Source organism: Chrysemys picta, chromosome 6, assembly GCF_011386835.1.
Source record: "Chrysemys picta bellii isolate R12L10 chromosome 6, ASM1138683v2, whole genome shotgun sequence".
Lineage (NCBI taxonomy): Eukaryota > Metazoa > Chordata > Testudines > Emydidae > Chrysemys > Chrysemys picta.
In genome coordinates, this window is record NC_088796.1 from 46,306,836 (window position 1) to 46,325,950 (window position 19,115).

The following is a 19,115-nucleotide window of genomic DNA, read 5'->3' on the forward strand; positions in this document are numbered from 1 at the left end:
CAACAGTATCAGTTTAATAGTTATATGACTGTGGTGAGGGCTTTTTGTATTTTTCTCCCCATTTTAATTTTCTTCTACATTGATGCTTTTCTTGTACTTTAAAAATTTTATTAACTCTTAATTGTGTTTTGTTTGTGCCTTTCTTCTATTTAGGACTGTCAATTAATTTCATTTAATGCATGTGATAAATGCAAAACAAATTAACTAGATTAAAAAAGTCACAATTAATTGCAATTTTAATCACACCCTTACAGAATAATATTTTTGGATGTTTTTCTACATTTTCAAATGGACCGGACCCTCGCTAGAACGCACGTCTATATAGCGCAAATTCGCATATAACGCGTCGCAGCCATGGATCCCAAATTTAATTACTTTAATTGCAATTCATTTTAATGTGATCCTCATGTTAACGCGGTACCGCATGGATACCAAATCCCATGTTCTAGAAAGGGTCCAGTGTATACTGATTTCAATGACAACACAGAATACAAAGTGCACAGTGCTCACTTCATATTATTTTTTATTACAAGTATTTGCACTGTAAAAAAGATAAATAAAATAAATAGTATTTTTCAATGCACGTCATACAAGTCCACTCAGTCCTACTTCTTGTTCAGCCAATCACTAAGACAAACAAGTTTGTTTACATTTACTAGAAACAATGCAGCCTGCTTCTTATTTACAATGACAGGTTTCAGGGTAGCAGCCGTGTTAGTCTGTATCCTCAAAAAGAACAGGAGTACTTGTGGCACCTTAGAGACTAACAAATTTATTAGAGCATAAGCTTTCGTGGGCTACAACCCACTTCTTCGGATGCATATAGAGTGAAACATATTGAGGATATATAAATTAAATTCAAGTACTCCTGTTCTTATTTACAACGTCACCTGAAAGTTAAAACAGGCATTCGCATGGCACTGTTGTAGCCAGCGTTGCAAGGTATTTAAGTGCCAGATAAGTTAGACATTCAGATGCCTCTTTATGGTTCAACTTGTAAGCTCTAATGTTTTACATTATTTTGTTTTTGAGTGCAGTTATGTAAAAAAAAATTGTAAGTAGTACTTTCACACTACAGTATTTAATTTCCTGTTTGACCAGCGTGGCGAGCTCAGAGGTGACCGTGCAGATCTCATCAGCACAGGTGACCATGGAGTCCCAGAATCGCAAAAGAGCTCCAGCATGGACCGAACGGGAGGTACTGAATTGCTGTATGGGGAGTGGAATCGGTGCTATCAGAACTCCATTGCAAAAGACGAAATGCCAAAACATTTGAAGAAATCTCCAAGGGCATGAAGGACAGAGGCTATAACAGGGACCCGCAGCAGTGCCATGTGAAACTTAAGGAGCTCAGGCAAGCCTACCAAAGAACCAGGGAGGCAAACGGCCGCTCCGGGTCAGAGCCCCAGACATACCGCTTCTATGATGAGCTGCATGCCATTCTAGGGGGTGCCCCTACAACTACCCCACCCCTGTGCATGGACTCTGTCAATGGATTCTCATGCAACAGGGATACGTATTTTGGGGACGAGGAGGATGATGATGAGGAGGAGGTTGAAGATAGTGCACAGCAAGCAAGTGGAGAAATCGTTTTCCCCGGCAGCCAGGAACTGTTTTTCACCCTGGATCTAGTACCCTCCGAACCCACCGAAGGTGGGCTCTCGGACCTAGGAGGCAGAGATTAATTTGCCCTGAAGACTTGGGATGCATTCGCGGCCAGTACAGATACTAGAAAAGTCTGTTAACGTGTATGGGGATGGAGTGGAAATCCTCCAGGGACATCTCAGTGAAGCTCTCCTGGATGTACTCCCAAAGCCTGCTAGCCATGTGGTGGGGGGAGGGGTGAAGCAATCATCCCAGAGAATTGGGTATGTGTGGGGGGTTTAGTTGGGTTTGTGCTGCACGCAGCCCCTCCTTTTAAATGGCCAACCCATTTTAAATGGCCAACCCAATGGGTGCTTGGTATGTGAAATGAGGGCGCTGCTGTTTGAAACCATTCCCACATGTTATGAAGGTTAAAGAAGCCAAAAGACTGTGGCTTACCATGGCTGCCTGCAAGCCAAATTCTGTTGCCTGCTGGCCCTGCATGTGTGATCTCTCACACCAAACTAGCAGGCCCTCAATATAAGAGGCAAAATGTGACCGTGTAAAGAAACCACACGTGCTATGTAATGTTAACAGCTTAGTTCACTGTGGAAGAGTCTACCCATTGTTCTCTAAAATGTGTCTTTTTAAAGACTACTCTCCCTTTTTTTTCCTCCTGCAGCTGCAAATGTTTCAACGCTCCCCATATCATCTCCGTCCCAGAGGCTAGCGAAGATTAGAAGGCGAAAAAAATGCACTCGTGATGAAATGTTCTCTGAGCTCATGCAGTCCTCCCTCACTGAAAGAGCCCAGCAGAAGGCGTGGAGGCAGAGTTCAGGAAAGCACAAAATGAATGCGAGGACAGGAGGGACACGCGAGAGGACAGGTGGCAGGAGCAGGAGGAGAGGTGGTGTCAGCGTGATGAGAGGAGGCAGGAAGCAATGCTTAGGCTACTAGAAGATCAAACTGATATGCTCCGGCATATGGTTGAGGTGCAAGAAAGGCAGCAGGAGCACAGACCGCCGCTGCAGCCCCTGTGTAACCAACTGCCCTCCTCCCCAAGTTCCATAGCCTCCTCACCCAGACGGCCAAGACTGTGGTGAGGGGGCCTCTGGGCACCCAACCACTCCGCCCCAGAGGACTGCCCAAGCAACAGAAAGCTGGCATTCAATAAATAAGTTTTGAAGTGCAGTGTGGCCTTGTCCTTTCCTCCTCCACCACCCCATCCGGTGCTTCCCTCCTCCCCCACACCTCCCGGGCTACCTTTGCAGTTATCCCCCCATTTGTGTGACAAATTAATAAAGAATGCATGAATTTGAAACAACAATGACTTTATTGCCTCTGCAAGCAGTGATCAAAGGGGGGAGGGGAGGGTGGTTGGCTTACAGGGAAGTAGAGTGAACCAAGGGGGCAGGTTTTCATCAAGGAGAAACAAAAAGAACTTTCACACCGTAGCCTGGCCAGCCATGAAACTGGTTTTCAAAGCGTCTCTGATGTGCAGAATGCCCTGCTGTGCTCTTCTAACCGCCCTGGTGTCTGACTGCGCATAATCAGCGGCCAGGTGATTTGCCTCAACTTCCCACCCCGCCATAAACGTTTCCCCCTTACTCTCACAGATATTGTGGAGCACACAGCAAGCAGTAATAACTATGGGAATATTGATTTCGCTGAGGTCTAGCCGAGTCAGTAAACTGCGCCAGCATGCTTTTAAACATCCAAATGCACATTCTACCACCATTCTGCACTTGCTCAGCCTATAGTTGAACAGCTCCTGACTACTGTCCAGGATGCCTATGTATGGCTTCATGAGCCATGGCATTAAGGGGTAGGCTGGGTCCCCAAGGATAACTATAGGCATTTCAACATCCCCAATGGTTATTTTCTGGTCTGGAAAGTAAGTCCCTTTCTCCAGCTGTTCAAACAGACCAGAGTTCCTGAAGATGCGAGCGTCATGTATCTTTCCCGGCTATCACATGTTGGTAAAACGTCCCTTGTGATCCACCAGTGCTTGCAGCACCATTGAAAAGTACCCCTTTCGGTTTATGTACTGGCTGCCTTGGTGGTCCAGTCCCAAGATAAGGATATGCGTTCCGTCTATCACTCCACCACAGTTAGGGAATCCCATTGCAGCAAAGCCATCCACTATGACCTGCACATTTCCCAGAGTCCCTACCCTTGATAGCAGCAGCTCAGTGATTGCATTGGCTACTTGGATCTACCCTTGGATCACAGCAGCCCCCACAGTAGATTTGCCAACTCCAAGTTGATTCCCAACTGACCGGTAGCTGTCTGGCGTTGCAAGCTTTCAGAGGGCTATTGCCACTCGCTTGTGAGCTGTGAGGGCTGCTCTCATCTTGGTATTCTTGCGATTCAGGGCAGGGGAAAGCAAGTCACAAAGTTCCATGAAAGTGCCTTTACGCATGCAAAAGTTTCGCAGCCACTGGGAATCATCCCAGACCTGCAATACTATGTGGTCCCACCAGTCTGTGCTTGTTTCCTGGGCCCAGAATCGGTGTTCCATGGCATGAACCTGCCCCATAACCATCATGATGTCCAAATTGCCAGGGCCCATGCTTTGAGATAAGCCTGTGTCCATGTCCTCATCACTCTCATTACTGCGCTGCCGTCGCCTCCTCGCCTGCTTTTGAAGTTTCTGGTGCTGCATATACTGCAGGATACTGAGCGTGGTGTTTACAGTGCTCATAACTGCCGCGGTGATCTGAGCGGGCTCCATGCTTGCCGTGGTATGGCGTCTGCGCGGAAAAAAGGTGCGAAACGATTGTCTGCAGTTGCTCTCACGGAGGGAGGGGCAACTGATGACATGGCTTACAGGATTGGCTTATAGGGAATTAAAATCAACAAAGGGGGTGGGTTTGCATCAAGGAGAAACACACACAGCTGTCGCACCGAAGCCTGGCCAGTCATGAAACTGGTTTTCAAAGCCTCTCTAATGAGCAGCACGCCTCTTCTAATTGCAAACAGCCTAGTCAGCAAACAGCGCCAGTGAGATTTTAAACATCCAAAGGCATATTTTACCACCATTGTGCACTTACTCAGCCTATAGTTGAACTGCTCCTTACTACTGTCCAGGCTTCATGAGCCATGGGAGCAAGGGGTAGGCTGGGGTAGGTGCGACCACGCGGTGCTGCCTGCTGGGAGAGCAGCCTGAGGCAAAAGCCTCCAGCTTGCATGATATTCCAGGCAGGACTGAATCTCCATTAGATGAAACTTAAAGAAGAGAATGACCTGGAGTCACCCCCATTTATGTCCAGGCGCCCCTGACTGACCTCACCGAGGTCGGCCAGGAGCAACCAGGAGAGAGCAGCAGACGGTGCAATACAGCTGCTAACCATCTTTGCTAACTTGCAAAGGCAAGGAGCTGCGGCTGTGTAGCACTGCAGTACCGCATCTGTGAGCAGCATCCAGGAGACGTACGGTGACAGTGAGCTGAGCGTGCTCCATGCTTGCCGTGGTATGTCGTCTGCACAGGTAACCCAGGAAAAAAGGCGAGAAATGATTTTTTGCCATTGCTTTCACGGAGGGAGGGAGGGACAATGTTTTTGCCCCATCAGGCATTGGGAGCTCAACCCAGAATTCCAATGGGCAGCGGAGACTGTGCGAACTGTGGGATAGCTACTACAGTGCAATGCTCCGAAAGTCGACGCTAGCCTCGGTACTGTGGATGCACACCGCCGACTTAATGCACTTAGTGGGGACACACACAATCAACTGTATCAAATCGATTTCTAAAAAATCGACTTCTATTAAATTGACCTAATTTCGTAGTGTAGACATAATCTTAGTTTCTTAGCCCCCCAGATGTGGGGTCATTTGACATTATATTGAAGGAGATATTTGGAAGTAATCAAAAGGATAATATATTTAAATCTGCAATGGAAACAGAAAAGCATTTTTTCAGACTTAAGACGGTGCATTATATGAAAATCAAACAATGCCAAATGTTTACCGCCTTTTGACATTCGTTAAAGATATTTACCTTCAAATAATCTTCAGAACTGGAATGTGCACTTTCAAAATCATGTGCAAAATGGCTCATTAACCTTCCTATAAAACCTAGCCTAGTAACAGTGTAAGTCAGTGTCTCCATAGTGACCCATGCCGACCTTGTTCCTGGGCAGTAATTGTGAACATCTCTTCACAGATGTTTCCACTTCTAATAGCAGCTCTGTGACATGAACTCTTCTTTCAGGGACCCTAGGCAAGTCCACATTCATTTTCAGTTTTCACACAAAGGACAACAATTATAAATTAACAAAGCCCTTCAACAGAGGCACTAGCACTTAGAGCGGAGATTATGAGGGACCTGAAGCAGTGATCTTTCAACACAGGGTCCCTGAAGTACTACATCAGTGCCACCTTATGATCTTTTTATTAATGAAAGTTTTGCTTCGATTTTACCCTATTAGCACATTGTTGGTTGTGTTAACAATGAGAGGTTGGTGCCAAAGCACTGTTAACTTGTTCTACTTTGCCTTTTTGATAGCCCCCTGTGTAGCCTCCAGGAATTATCATGCTGCCTGAACATGCCATGTCATTTTCTTTCTCTCCTAACAAAAAGCAAGGGCTAGATGCTCAACTCGTGTAAACTGGCATTGCTCCACTCACAGCAATGAAGCTATGCTGACTCACAGCAGCTGAGGATCTCCCCTTTTTTCAGAAGTGTCTTATATAAGAGTGTGTACTTATGAAAGGTGTACACTGCTAAGAAAAAAGATTCTACCCTCTCTTTCTAGTTTCCCTCTTTTTATACCTGCAATACAAGTATCTACCACGGCTGTCAGCTAATGTGTTTTTAAATGAGCTAACACCTATTAAGTTTGATTCTCCTCTCACTTACACTAGTGTAAATCAGGAATAATTCCAATGAAGTCAATGGAGTTACTCTGATTTTGAACAGGTGCAACTTCATTCATTTCCATGGAATTACTTCTGATTTACATTGGTATAAAGGAACAATCACGCCTCGTGCACACACTGTGGCCTGGTCTACACTTAATTTTTGCTGGCATAGCTATGTTGATAGGGAGTGTGAAAAAAACAGGCACATGCCTAATTGACGTTGCTATGCTGGCAAATGCCGTAGGGTAGACAGTTATACTAGCAAAAAAGTTTGTTGGTGTTATAGCTTATTTTGTTCAGGGAGCTAGGATAAGCTATACCAGCAAAATAACTCTTTTGTGGATATAAGCTCAGTAGGAGGGTTTGCCACTATAGCTGTACCATTGTAACTATGCTAACAAACCCTTCCTAGCTTAGACAAGGTCCACATGAAAAGCAAAGAGCAAAAAAATGCCTCCAATCTAAATAAATAGATCACTGAAGTGGGTGGATTGGGCTATTTAGAATTCTGATTTGCTTCCTGGTAGGTGAAGATATAATGTTGAGGATGACTGGAAAGTATTTTGGGGGACAACTGAAGATTTTGGATCACTTCTGGGGGAAATGTAGAATTTATAAAAGAGAAAATACCAATACATGTAGTCTGTTTGACCCAAACCAATGTCAAAAGGGTAAATCATTAAGAAATTAATTCATCAAACTTGTTTCAAAATAAAAAGGAAGGAAATCTTGAAACGCAAAGCACTTCTCTTTTCTTGTTTCTTTCCTTTCTCTTTACCTCCTCCTTGGGTGCCATTTTGGAAAGAGGAGAGGTGGGAATAATGTTGTTCAGCAGATTTGTGTGTGTTTGTGTTGCCATAAATCTGTTCTTTCCTAGTCCTGTGAAATACCCTCGCTGTCTTCAGTCTCACTGCCCACTATATTATTTTCTCTCTCATTGATATCTATTATTTTATAGCACCCATAATGGTGCTAAATACTTCACAGAGGGCATGGTCTCTGAAGCCTAAATTAAAGGTGTCATACAAGTGGGAGCAATGAATAGTATAGCTCTGATGAAACAGGAAGACCAAGGTATGCAGCAATATGATCATGTTATTATGCAAATGCACATCTTAGTGGTTCAAGTTTTTTTTTAATGTTACACCTACATGTGCTAAATGTATTTATCATGCACATTTGTGCAGGATATATTGGGAACAAGGAGGTGTCTGAAGAGCACTGCACTCTGGCAATCTCCAATTGGCAGATTCCTTCCTGGAGACCACTGCAAGGTGGAGCATATTAAAGCAAACCCTTGACTGCCCTAACATGTGGCAAGCCAGGCTGAAAACCAGGGAGGCGTAGCCAGCTTTCCAATGGTTCCACATCTCTCCTGCACTTTGCAGATGCTGGAAGTGGCAGAGAATCTGGCTCAGTGAGCGATAATGGAGGGCTAGAATTCAGCAAAATACTTTTTGAGTAGAATTTCATTTTAAACATTTGAATCTTAACCTTTCGCAGTGTAGCTGCATAGTTCTTGTTAATGGCAAGAAGAGTTATGCAGCATCTGCAGATGATATGGACCTCATGGGTTTTAAATGTAATCTTGGCGGCAAACAGGATCTTCTAGAAACAGTGGGCCACATCCTTAGCTGGTGTAAATTGCCATAGCTCATTTGATTTCACTGATATGATCCCACTTTTGCAGCAGCTGAGGATCTGTCCCATTGTTTTTAAATTAGCCAGTGGGGTTAAGTAAGTCCATCTGAGAGTGATGACCCTTGTAAGTCTCCCCACTAAAACCCATACAAATGGTTTTACCAATTTTGCAAAACTGATGTTTGAACAGAAAAGTTTGTGCTTTTTCACTGTGATGAAGAGACATTTTTGCTGGCAATTTCCCCCCTTTGCTGTTAGGACCCCCCTTTTATGGAGGGGGGCGGGAAAAGCACTGCAAGGTCTAAGCCTTATGTGGCTGAATCTGAAGAATATCATCCCTCAGAATTTCTTTTTACATTTCTTTTTAGGTCTCCAGCTGAAGTGATACCTCCCAATAACAGGGCAGAAAGGCCTGATTTAGTACGGCTTTCTATTACTGGTGTTCTTCCACTGTTGGAGGATTAGGGGAATTAATTCCCTAGTGTCATTGCTTTGGCATAGGGGAATGCATTATTATTTGTTTTCATCTAAATGTACAAAACAGCATCTCAGGAAAGGTTACTGAGGTATTTCCAGAATCTGCAGTAAAACTAGACAACCTTTTAAAAATCAATTTATCATAATGTTTGCATTTCTGCTTCAAGGTAAGTGAAAGTGAAAGAATAATGTATACTAGAATGAAAAGTTACTTGGTATCCAGAGTACTTTACTAATTGAAAAGTAAAATCAATTCATATACTCTTGCCAGTAATTGTTTTTGAGTTTTGGCAACTCAAGGACCGAGAGGCCAGGTCAGGAACTCAGATTCAGCTTTTCTGTGAGATTCCCTGATTAATTTTAATCCAAGATTCTTTGCTATCCGATTAAGCAGATTTAGTCTGTATAGTTATGACCCATTCCCCCTTTTCCTTCCCACCACCTGTCCTCATCACCTTTATGAAAGCCTCAAGAATCCCCCGTTTCCTTCCCTTTACACTCCATCTCTTGTGGTCACCATTGGTCTGGCTGAAGAAAATTGGTTAGAATTTCCATTGCAGCTCATGGCAGTCCTTTAATTGTTTGGAAAGGTGCAATGAGCAACGTTTCTACATCCTGCCTGTCCACAAGAGCTTCTTTTTAAAGGGCGCTGAGCAGCCTCTGTGCTCACTGAAGTCTGTGAGTAGTCAACAACTCAAAGTCAGGCCCAAGTGCCCAGGAATCAAAACTGTATCTCAATGTTACCTTTTCACTGTGCTATGACTTTCAGGAGCTCTTTCATTATATTGGTGTCCATTGTATAACTTGAATCAGATGGTTGTTTTGTACCTTATTCAATCTAAAAGCTGTTACGTTATATTGCAGTCCATTATATTTCTACATTTCTGAAGTACAAGAATAACTTATGGCCAACCAGCCACTGCAGCATTGTCTTCTGGGCTGGAGTTGCAAACATTAATAAGAACCACCTTCCTTGCTCTCCTGTCCAAAGATTTTATGATCTAATGCCTTACTCTATTTTTTTTTTTAAACAAAGGGAATAACTTTTCCCTTCAATCTATTTCAGCAGCAATGGCACAAATACGACACCATGGTTTTCAAACTTTTTCTGTATGATGCAAGTTATTATAATATCTGTTTACAGAAAATACATTTCTTCAGTTTCAGTGATAACAATTAAATTACAAGAGATTCCAGTGTATCAAGTTCCAGTCTCATGAGGTTCAGGGACAACTGGCTGAAGAATGAGCAATGGCTGATTTTTGCATGTTTCAATATTTTGTAATGTATGGTCTGATATAGTGTGTCCACTTGCCTAAAAACAATCAGCCTTTTATAGTAAGTAGGTCAACATTTTGAATACCATCTCAGAGTACTCTCTTTTTCTGATTGTAAAGTGGTTTACTGATTATGTACAATAGGAGTAATACACATGTGGGAAAGACTTGTTTCTTACCATAGTGAGGAATTATTGCCCAAGCCATGGCAGAAGCATAGATGCCTCCAATCATCCAAAACATGCACAGCCAACTTAAGTGTTCACCACGCTTCTCTCGAGCAAGAACTTCAGAAAAATACGAGAACACTGTTGGAACAGCTCCACCAATCCTAAAGGGAGACACAAACCATGTGATAAAGACAGAGCAATAGCAAGTCTGAACAAACATCACTACTGTACCTGCTTAGAACCTGAACTAAAAGAGTCTTTGCCACAAAAAAGTGTTTTTATCTTTGTTTGTTTTTTCTTAAGTACATTGCCACTTTAATAAAGGTCTTCTATGTGCCATAGGCCTGACTGCAGTGCATTTGAAAACTTTCGGGGAAGCCCCACACTTTTGACACAATTAAATGCATAGATTTTCATGGAAGCAGTATGGTCAATGAAGAAGTGCCAGATTAAATTAATTGTCAGTGAGCTGTGTTATAGAGCTTGCAGAATTGTAACCAGCATAAAGTTGTGTATTTGACTTAATTTATATGAAAATCCATATGATTATTATGGTAGGATTGGTAGTCTACCAACATGATGACAAAATTCTCATGTAGTATAGAGAATTTTTTAAAATTAATTTTTGGTAAAATTTTCTGGAGTCATGGTATAAGTAATAGCTGCTCTCCCTCCATTAACTCCTTCCCACCCCAACTCCCCAAGTCTTGACTTCCCTCCTTTAACAGAGGATAGGCAAAAAGGACACTGACATTTGCAATATCCCTGATTATTGCATGTATGCTTAAAAAGTGTTATGCAGTTATATTTTGTATGATTTGCTAGTAACTTATGCTGATTTTTCTCTTTTTGGTCTTTGAGTATTGAATTTTAATTTTGGATGCAATGACTAGAGAGTTGTTATTTTATTTCTCCCTACTGTGCAATACTGTATGTGCTGGTAACTCTTTGACGTTACACAGCAATAAATATTTTATTGTTACCCACATTGTTGGAAGACTCCTATACAGTATTTTTACTGAATGAACCAATTACTAATAAAAACAAAGTTTAAGAAAATACATGTGGTTAGAACTGAACAGTTTGAAATGAGAACTAAAGGCCTTTTCTTCACTGTAGCATCCTGGCAGTTCTATCCTAGTTAGGCATTTCTAAGGTGCCCATCTTCATAGTAGCTAGGAGTCTAGAAGCATCTCCTACCCTATGCAGGTGGTTTAGAGTACTTGAAATGAATGTTTTTTTATTACAATGAGCATTTCTGAAGCTTGTGCTACCAGGGGCCATACTGCTAAATAATGATGTCACCTGTGACACCAGCAGTATTAAAATCGGGATCAATAAACCACTATCAATACCAATTTACCAATGAGAAGGAGGAATTTTGTTGTTTAATATTTAAGCAAAATGTTTACTCGTTATGATTGCCAACTTAGATTTAAAACAATGTAAATTGGTTTATTACATCTGATACTAAGCTTGTGTTGTGCTGGGGGTCCAGCATCAATGACACAAATCAAGCCCCTTTTCTGCAATGTGGCCACTGCTTGCAGACAGCTTAGAAATGTCCATTTAAAACACAATTTTACATAAAATTCAGTTCATCTATGGTGAAAATATGGACCTCTCAAAAGGCTACAGTGAGAAAAATGGTTCAGCTTTCTTCTATAAAACCTAATAAAATTCAAGATATGCATAATTTTCAGCATTAGATTCAGGCCTTTCATTATTGGTCTTTAGATCTTTGCTATAGGCCAAAAAGACAGTTATCCTTCTTAAAACTGCAAAATGTTCCATCATGTCCCAGGACTCAAGATTTGTGCTTTCATTTTTCAGTGTTCAAGACAACGTCTATGAGGCTTCAAGGAGTATTTTCATATCACTGAATCTCTCAGAGAACATGGGATATACTCTGTAAAACAGCTGCAATTCACACCTGGTGAAATTGCAACTGAATTTCAAGATAAGGATAAATGCACATTTATGTTGCTGTCACACTGGCTGCTAAAACTGATTGGAAGAAAGAAGCAAGTTTACCAACAGGTTAAAACAAATATTATAGAGGAAAAGAGTAATACAAAAATAAACTTCTGCCCTATGAACATTCAGTGGGTTCCAATACGGTTTATTTTAGAAGATGTTAAGGTACTTCACTAAGTGGTTACATGTCTTAAGGGGATTGTTCTTTTGTTGCTTCCTTCTAGGCATCAATTTGCAAAGGATCTATAATAGACTCTTACATATATTATAAATAGCTCCCGAGACTGACTGAAGCATGCTAGTTCTTAAATTCTCTGCAAAAGTCCTGCTACACAGATTCATAGCCCCATAAAATACAACTCTTGCTACAGAGCTAGAAATGTAGTGTGAAATCTTCATCCCCACTCCAGTGCTTTTATGGTGGATAAAAGGGCCAGAATGGTGTAAAGGGGACCTTACAGCCTCATACCAATCTGGGTGAGAATCCCCCTGGTACAGACACAGAACACAATCATAAGGCTGTTCTCCAAGGATCCCCTTTAAGTCCTGGAATAGGGAACTGCTGGATGTAAGCTTGTGGAAAGCAAGTCAGGGATGAGGCTGCAGCCCACAGTGCTACGGAGATTCTGAGCCTGTGGAGGATGTTGTTAATTTAGACAGGCCCTCAGGGCTGCCTCAATCAGGCTGTGGTCTAGTCTCCAGAACAGCCCAAGACCGGAAGTGTACAAAGGTGTCTTAAAGCTGCCATAACCTCCCCTCCTGGTCTGAGGTGGAGCACTACTCTCACCCCTACAAAAATACCCTGAATATAGTACTCGCTGCTCAAATTATTTCTTATATTATGTTGGAGAATCACTGGCAGTGGCAGAAACAAGTGTTCCATATCCCTGCCTAATCCTAAGAGGTGTTGAACATGCACTTGTGTTGACTTGGCGATCGAGGTGCTCATCTTTTAGAAGCAACACTTTCACTTGGGGCTTGCTTTAGCTTGTTTCTTTAACGCCATATTTGCTTTGAAAACGAGTTCTTGGCATGGCAATGATTTTTTCCCTATAATTGATTCTATCCATTAAAGAAGTTTGTGGTGGCCTCTGGGTATATTTAACTGGTATTTACATATTCTGGTCACTCCTCTACTAATCTTATCACCATATTCTTGCTTCTAAATTTGATTAAATGAGGGTCCAGATTGAAGCAAAAAGGAAAAACAGTCACTTCTAAGTTCTTGTCACTTAGTAGAGAATCTAGTCTATATCCACATATTGCAGTTACTATGGTAGTAGTTACAAATTCAGGTAGCCTATGCAATGTTGTATTAATAATAAATAGTCATGTTTAAGTATTTATATAGAGTTTTGCACGTTCATAGCACTTTACAAAAACTATCTAGTACACAGAGACAGTTCAGGCAAATCTGGGGCCCATGACTATGAAATTCAAGATTCAGCATGTAATCTTATTCCCAAATCTCCAAGGCCATGCAAGCTGTGGGGCTGGGAGCTTAGCAGAGCTCAAGGGAATGTGCCTTGAGTCTAGAATTCGTACAAGTGTCTGTGGAGGGTTAGGGGGAAATGGCTGGATGTTTCCGAGTAAACTGAAGGAGGGAGGAACTTGTAATGTGCCATATCCTAGTGTCATGATAAAAGGAGAGAGATCCTGATCCCCGACAAGCAGCTTAAGATATCCTCAGGATGCTCTCTGTCAGCATAAAGCAGCTCAAACACCTGTGACGAGGTCTACAAACCCAACATAACACACAGGCAGAAAGAGGTTAAGAACTCTCCCTGCCTGCAGACACCCAAACCAGTGCCACCCTGGCACACCTATGAGAAATAAAGAGGGAGGAACAGGATAAGAAGGGAGGAACAGGATAAGAAGGGGGCAGAAGAATGTGGGACTTCAAGGGAGCAACAACTCTCTGCCAGTCTTCCAAAGGAGCTAGCAACCCCTGGAAGTACAAAGGATGGGGCAGAAGCCCTGAGGGCCAAGGACTTTTTGACTCGTTTATGGACTATGCCTTTTCTTAGTTGATTTGATTTAAGCCACTGCTGCTCAGGTCAAGGCCCAACCCAGGTCACTTCAACTGAGGTTTTGCAAAAGACGGTGTCCATTACTACTGACGGGTGGTACCAAAAGTGGGATATCACTACCACTGAAAAGTGAACAACTCATTAAAAACAAAACAAAAAATGTACAACAAAAAAGTTCCAAACGAAGGTGAATCGGCTCCTACAGTGGCTAGTCAATTCACAAGCACAACAGCAGCAGTGACAACAGCAACTGTTAGAGCAGATGGTGACACACCAGTAACAGTTATTACAATATATGACTGACCTGCTGCCTTTACAAAGCTGCTTGAACCACACCATGGCAGGAGCTGTGCCTACCAAAATTTGGGGAACGTCCCTAGACCTAATGTTTCCCAAGATGATGGTAGATGACGACCCCAAGTCCTTCCTGATAATCTTTGGGAGAGTAGTGTTGGCATCCCAATGGCCCTCAGAGCAGTAGGCTATCCAGCGTGCCCCATTTTGGCAGGCGGAGCTCAGGCAGTGTACCAGGACCTTGACTGGATGGCTGCACAAGATTATGAACTCGTGAAGACAGCCATATTGAGACTGATAAGGCATTAACAAAGAGACCTACCATCAGCTCTTCTGCAACGAGAGATACCCCCAAAGGCCAGGCAATGAGCGTTGCCCAGAAACTGAAGGCGAGTGGAGCTGATTGATGTTGAACAGTTCATGCAGATTTTCCCATTGGCAAGCCAAGACTGGGGCTGCAGACACTGGCCAGAAACACTGATGGAAGCGATCCACCTCATGGAAGACTACCTGACTGCTCAAGCTGCCTGGGAGCCTCCCACCAAAGAGGCACCATGGGCCACTATGAGCAACAAGGAAGAGAACCGCACCAGAAGGGAGAGATGGGAACTAGGCCAGATAAGCCCCAGGAAGGCCCTAACACCCAGCTGGGTGTCAGAAAGAGCCCACAATAAGTATCACTCCTAGGGTGCCTCGACAAAAGTCCCCCAGGATGACAGACACCTCCAAATATGCAACAAGACCTTCCCCACATGCTTACACAGGCCAGGGTCGCCCCGAACCTTCACAGGAAGACGATAACCAAAGTTACGGACCGGGGCAGGGTGCAGTTGTTTTTTGCTCCTGTGACCAACTGGGAGACTGGAAGTACAAGGGACTTAGATGGAGATGGAAGCCCTGAGGGCCAAGGGCTTTTTGTCTTATTTATGTTATGTTTATGGACTCTACCTTTTTCTAGTTGCTTTGATTTTAACCAATGTTGCCTGGGTCAATGAATGACCCAGGCCACTCAAACTGGGGTTTTGCACAAAGCAGTGACCATCACCACTGAGAACACCACACTGGAGCATGGGCAGCTAACATCACTTTGACATATCAACCTGCTTTTAGCAGGCTGGATTGCACCCTATGACCTAAAAACCCTGTATAGCTGAAGGTTTGGAAGCATTATTTGAATTGGCCTTGGTAATATATGATGACTCTCCAATGACTTCAGCTGAGTTATTCGAGATCTTTGCTGGTGTAACAGAAAAATTTTTGACCCACTGTATTTTTATAATAAAATTGAAAATGATGTATTAAAGCAGTCTGCTTTTAGTCACCATTAGCTCCTTGGTGAAATTATAAACAGGCGTGAAATTTTGACTACCATGAAGTCAATGGAAGTTTTGCCATTGACTTAAATGTGACCAGGATTTCACCCTGCATTTTACAGGGAATACAAACACCGTTTCCCACAGGACACATTATTAAATCTGCTTCAGACAATTAATTAGCTAAACAAAGTATCCTGTGTGCCCTTGTTAAATTTATGAATAATGTGGTTAATCCTCATTTGTAAAATAAACATCAGGCACCAAAATGTATATCTCTTCACACACACACACACACACACACACACACACACACACACACAAACACACACACACACACACACACACACAGTATTCTATTTTTTTCTATACTGAACTGAAAAGGCTTGGCCCTAGCTCAAAAATGCTGGTTATTCTGACAGCAGGGTGGACTGATTTATATCATGATTGAAATCACCTGATTTTTAAAAAAAACAACAACAACATTGATTTAAATACATCTGAGGCTTCATGAAACGAGTTTGACTAATTGTGCAGTTTACTGTAATTTTAGATTAAAATTTAAAATGAACTAAATTATAAATGCCTCTACTATTAGGGTCTCTTATTTGAATATTATAAAATTGCTATAGGCAAAGAACAACATATCAAAAAGTAAGGCTGTGATCCTACAAACACTTAAGGAGGTTCATAACTTTATACACATGACTAATTCCATTGACTTCAAAGTGCATAAGTGTTAACAGCATCAGGGGCTAAAGCCTAAATCTGTATTGTTGTTAAAAACTTCTCTCTTGGTGGCATAAAATCTTTATAACTTCAACACAAAATCACTTCAGTTTTAATAGTGGACAATTATTTACATTTTTACTACATAAACAAAGTTATTGTGAACTTTCAATACCTTGCCCGAAGCACTTCAGCTTTCTTGACTAGTGGAAGTTCAATATATTGCCCTAAAAATAAAGACTGAGACTTTGAAGTTGATGCAGTATTCTGTGGGAGGCCAGTGACACGAGCAAGAAACGTAGTGGGGTGGTGACACCCCAGATTGCTGAGGAAGCACATGGCTGAATTTTGTAATTTTCCCAGGCGTAGTGCTTACAAGTCCAGCTGGGAGGTAATGAAGGCATGCACTGCTGTAGTCCAGTTGGGAGGTAATGAAGGCATGTTTTATCGAGACAAGCTCATCATCTGCAAGAATGAGACAGTCTTCTAGCCAGTTGGAGTCCTGCTCCTGGGGATTTTCATTACAGTAGATATATCCTTCCTAAAAATATTACATGCACTTTTGAGCACTGCCTCATGAATTCATTCACTAAGAGTGTTACAAAATTTATACCATTTGGATAAGTGCTAGACATAATGGGTTAAATGCATTCAATGGGCTTACACCAAAGATGAAAGTGCTCCAAAATGTGAGGTGTTTTTTTTTTTTAAAGGTATCCTGTTGTTTTACCTTTCTTACATTTATCCTATCTACATCTATCATGCCCATCTGTCATCCAACTTCAGTGAGGTTTCACTCAACCTCCACCATAACTGTGTTTTCATATCAATTTTCGATCTTTCTATTTTAGACAGCAACATTTAAAGAAGAGAACTATTACTTACTGGAAAAAATCACTCAAAATAATGTTTTACACCTCTACCCCGATATAACGCTGTCCTCGGGAGCCAAAAAATCTTACCACGTAATAGGTGAAACCGCGTTATATTGAACTTGCTTTGGTCCACCGGAGTGCGCAGCCCCGCCCCCCCGGAGCACTGCTTTACCGCATTATATCCAAATTCGTGTTATATCGGGTCGCGTTATATCGGGGTAGAGGTGTATGTCTTAGTTTTCACCAAAAGAAGGTCCAATTGTTGACCTCAAAAGAAAATTCATCATACTAAATACAAGTTTGAAGGAACAGGGATTTACATTTTTATGCTTGAACTAATCGGTAATTATCATTTGTTCTGTGGAATTACGAGAGTGAAGAACAAAAAAGAATTTAGCCAATGTATGGCAGGAGAGATGGATTTCTGAAAATAAACAATAAACTAAGATGCATCTCTCTATTTGTCACATCAAAAAAATTATAAACGTCTGCTAATCTACCTGCAGGGCTGTAATTTGTCGCAATAGACAACGCACACTGTGACAGCTGGGATGCAAGCAACACTTATGCAGAGCAATCAGGAACCTGGCTTTAGAAAGTATCTGGTGTTTGTTTGCAGATTTACTCACGAAAGGGGCTTGAAATGCAGAGGCATGTCAGGAATAAACAGATAAATAAGAAAAACACACAAGATTAAAATGCATAAGGCAGTAATATGCTCTTTGATTGAAATAGCTAGTCATCTTCTGCTTATAAACTGAACCAGAGCCAGACAGTGAAAGTACAGTAGAGATTATGTCGGTCTGTGATGGCGTTTGCAATATTCATCCATCCTGTTACCTGTGGTCAGCTAAGATGCTACATGAGAGAGTTTGAAACATACAACTGCTATTAAGCTGCTTCTTGGTTTGGATCAACCCAACTATTGTCCTGCTTTTCCTGCTCCACTGTCCGATTGCAACTGTTACTTCCCCTTCCTATCAGCTCCTCTTTTCTCTGCCTGGTTTTTATAGTCTGGTGACAGACTCCCACTACCACCCAGTCTCATAAAAGACTTTTTCCCTTCAGAGCCTTCAGGAAACTGGTAATATCTGAAAGTGAGCAGGCAATCATACCAGTTTCCCTTGAGAAATAACTGCTGAATGATGCCTTAGAAAAATTGTAGTTTAATGAAAATCAGTATAATGCAGTTCATTGTAACTGTGTTTTAAATTCAAGTGTTTCTGGACCATGTACAGTAGGCTGCAGGTTGTTCAGGTACATGTGCAGTCTGAATGTCTATTAGAGAGAAATAGCCACTTTCAGATTGGAGGTTTAGGAATTTTTGTCACTAAGAGAAGCCCATGACTATGGGGTTAGGTGACTGGGGCATGTGACTGCTTCTGGGACTATACAATACAAACCTCTAGGCACAAACTAGATATATGGAGCTATGTCCTCACCCTTCCTCAGAGTTCCTTCTAGTACCTCAAAGGTCAGCGCATAGATTCTGAAGAAGTGGTGACAGAATGTGGTTTGTATGGATCCGTGCAGGCACTCATCTCAAAGAACTTCCATTGCATACAACCTGATTCTGGTCCTGGAAGTTTGGTAACTGTGATCCTCATAAAGGTGGTCTGAGCAGGATCAAAATAATGATTGTAACACTATTCAATTAAGTACCAGCCCTTCACTTTTGCATAGCATTGCTCCCTAGATTTAGCCTGTGTTCAGAGCACCAGGTAGCAGCTTTGCAAATAGGCTCTATTGAAAAGCTTCTTAGAAAAGCTGTGGCAGCTGAGCATTGACTCCAATTAAATGTGCTCCAAGGTCTGCAGGATGGAAACTCTCTCTAGATCATAACATGTCTTGAAACAAACTGTTATCCTCTTAGCAGGTGTATAAAGCC

At 42.1% G+C, this 19,115-nt stretch overlaps 1 protein-coding gene across 5 annotated transcripts in view; it reads right to left on the reverse strand.

Annotated features, from left to right (window-relative positions):
- Positions 1-19,115, reverse strand: part of SV2C (synaptic vesicle glycoprotein 2C) — a 181,959-nt gene that overhangs the window by 66,402 nt on the left and 96,442 nt on the right. For all 5 annotated transcript variants that reach the window (XM_005288284.5, XM_065550079.1, XM_042855957.2 and 2 more), the window contains one exon: positions 10,019-10,170. In XM_005288284.5, the coding sequence (XP_005288341.1) occupies positions 10,019-10,170 (152 nt within the window). The remainder of the gene's footprint in view (positions 1-10,018; positions 10,171-19,115) is intronic.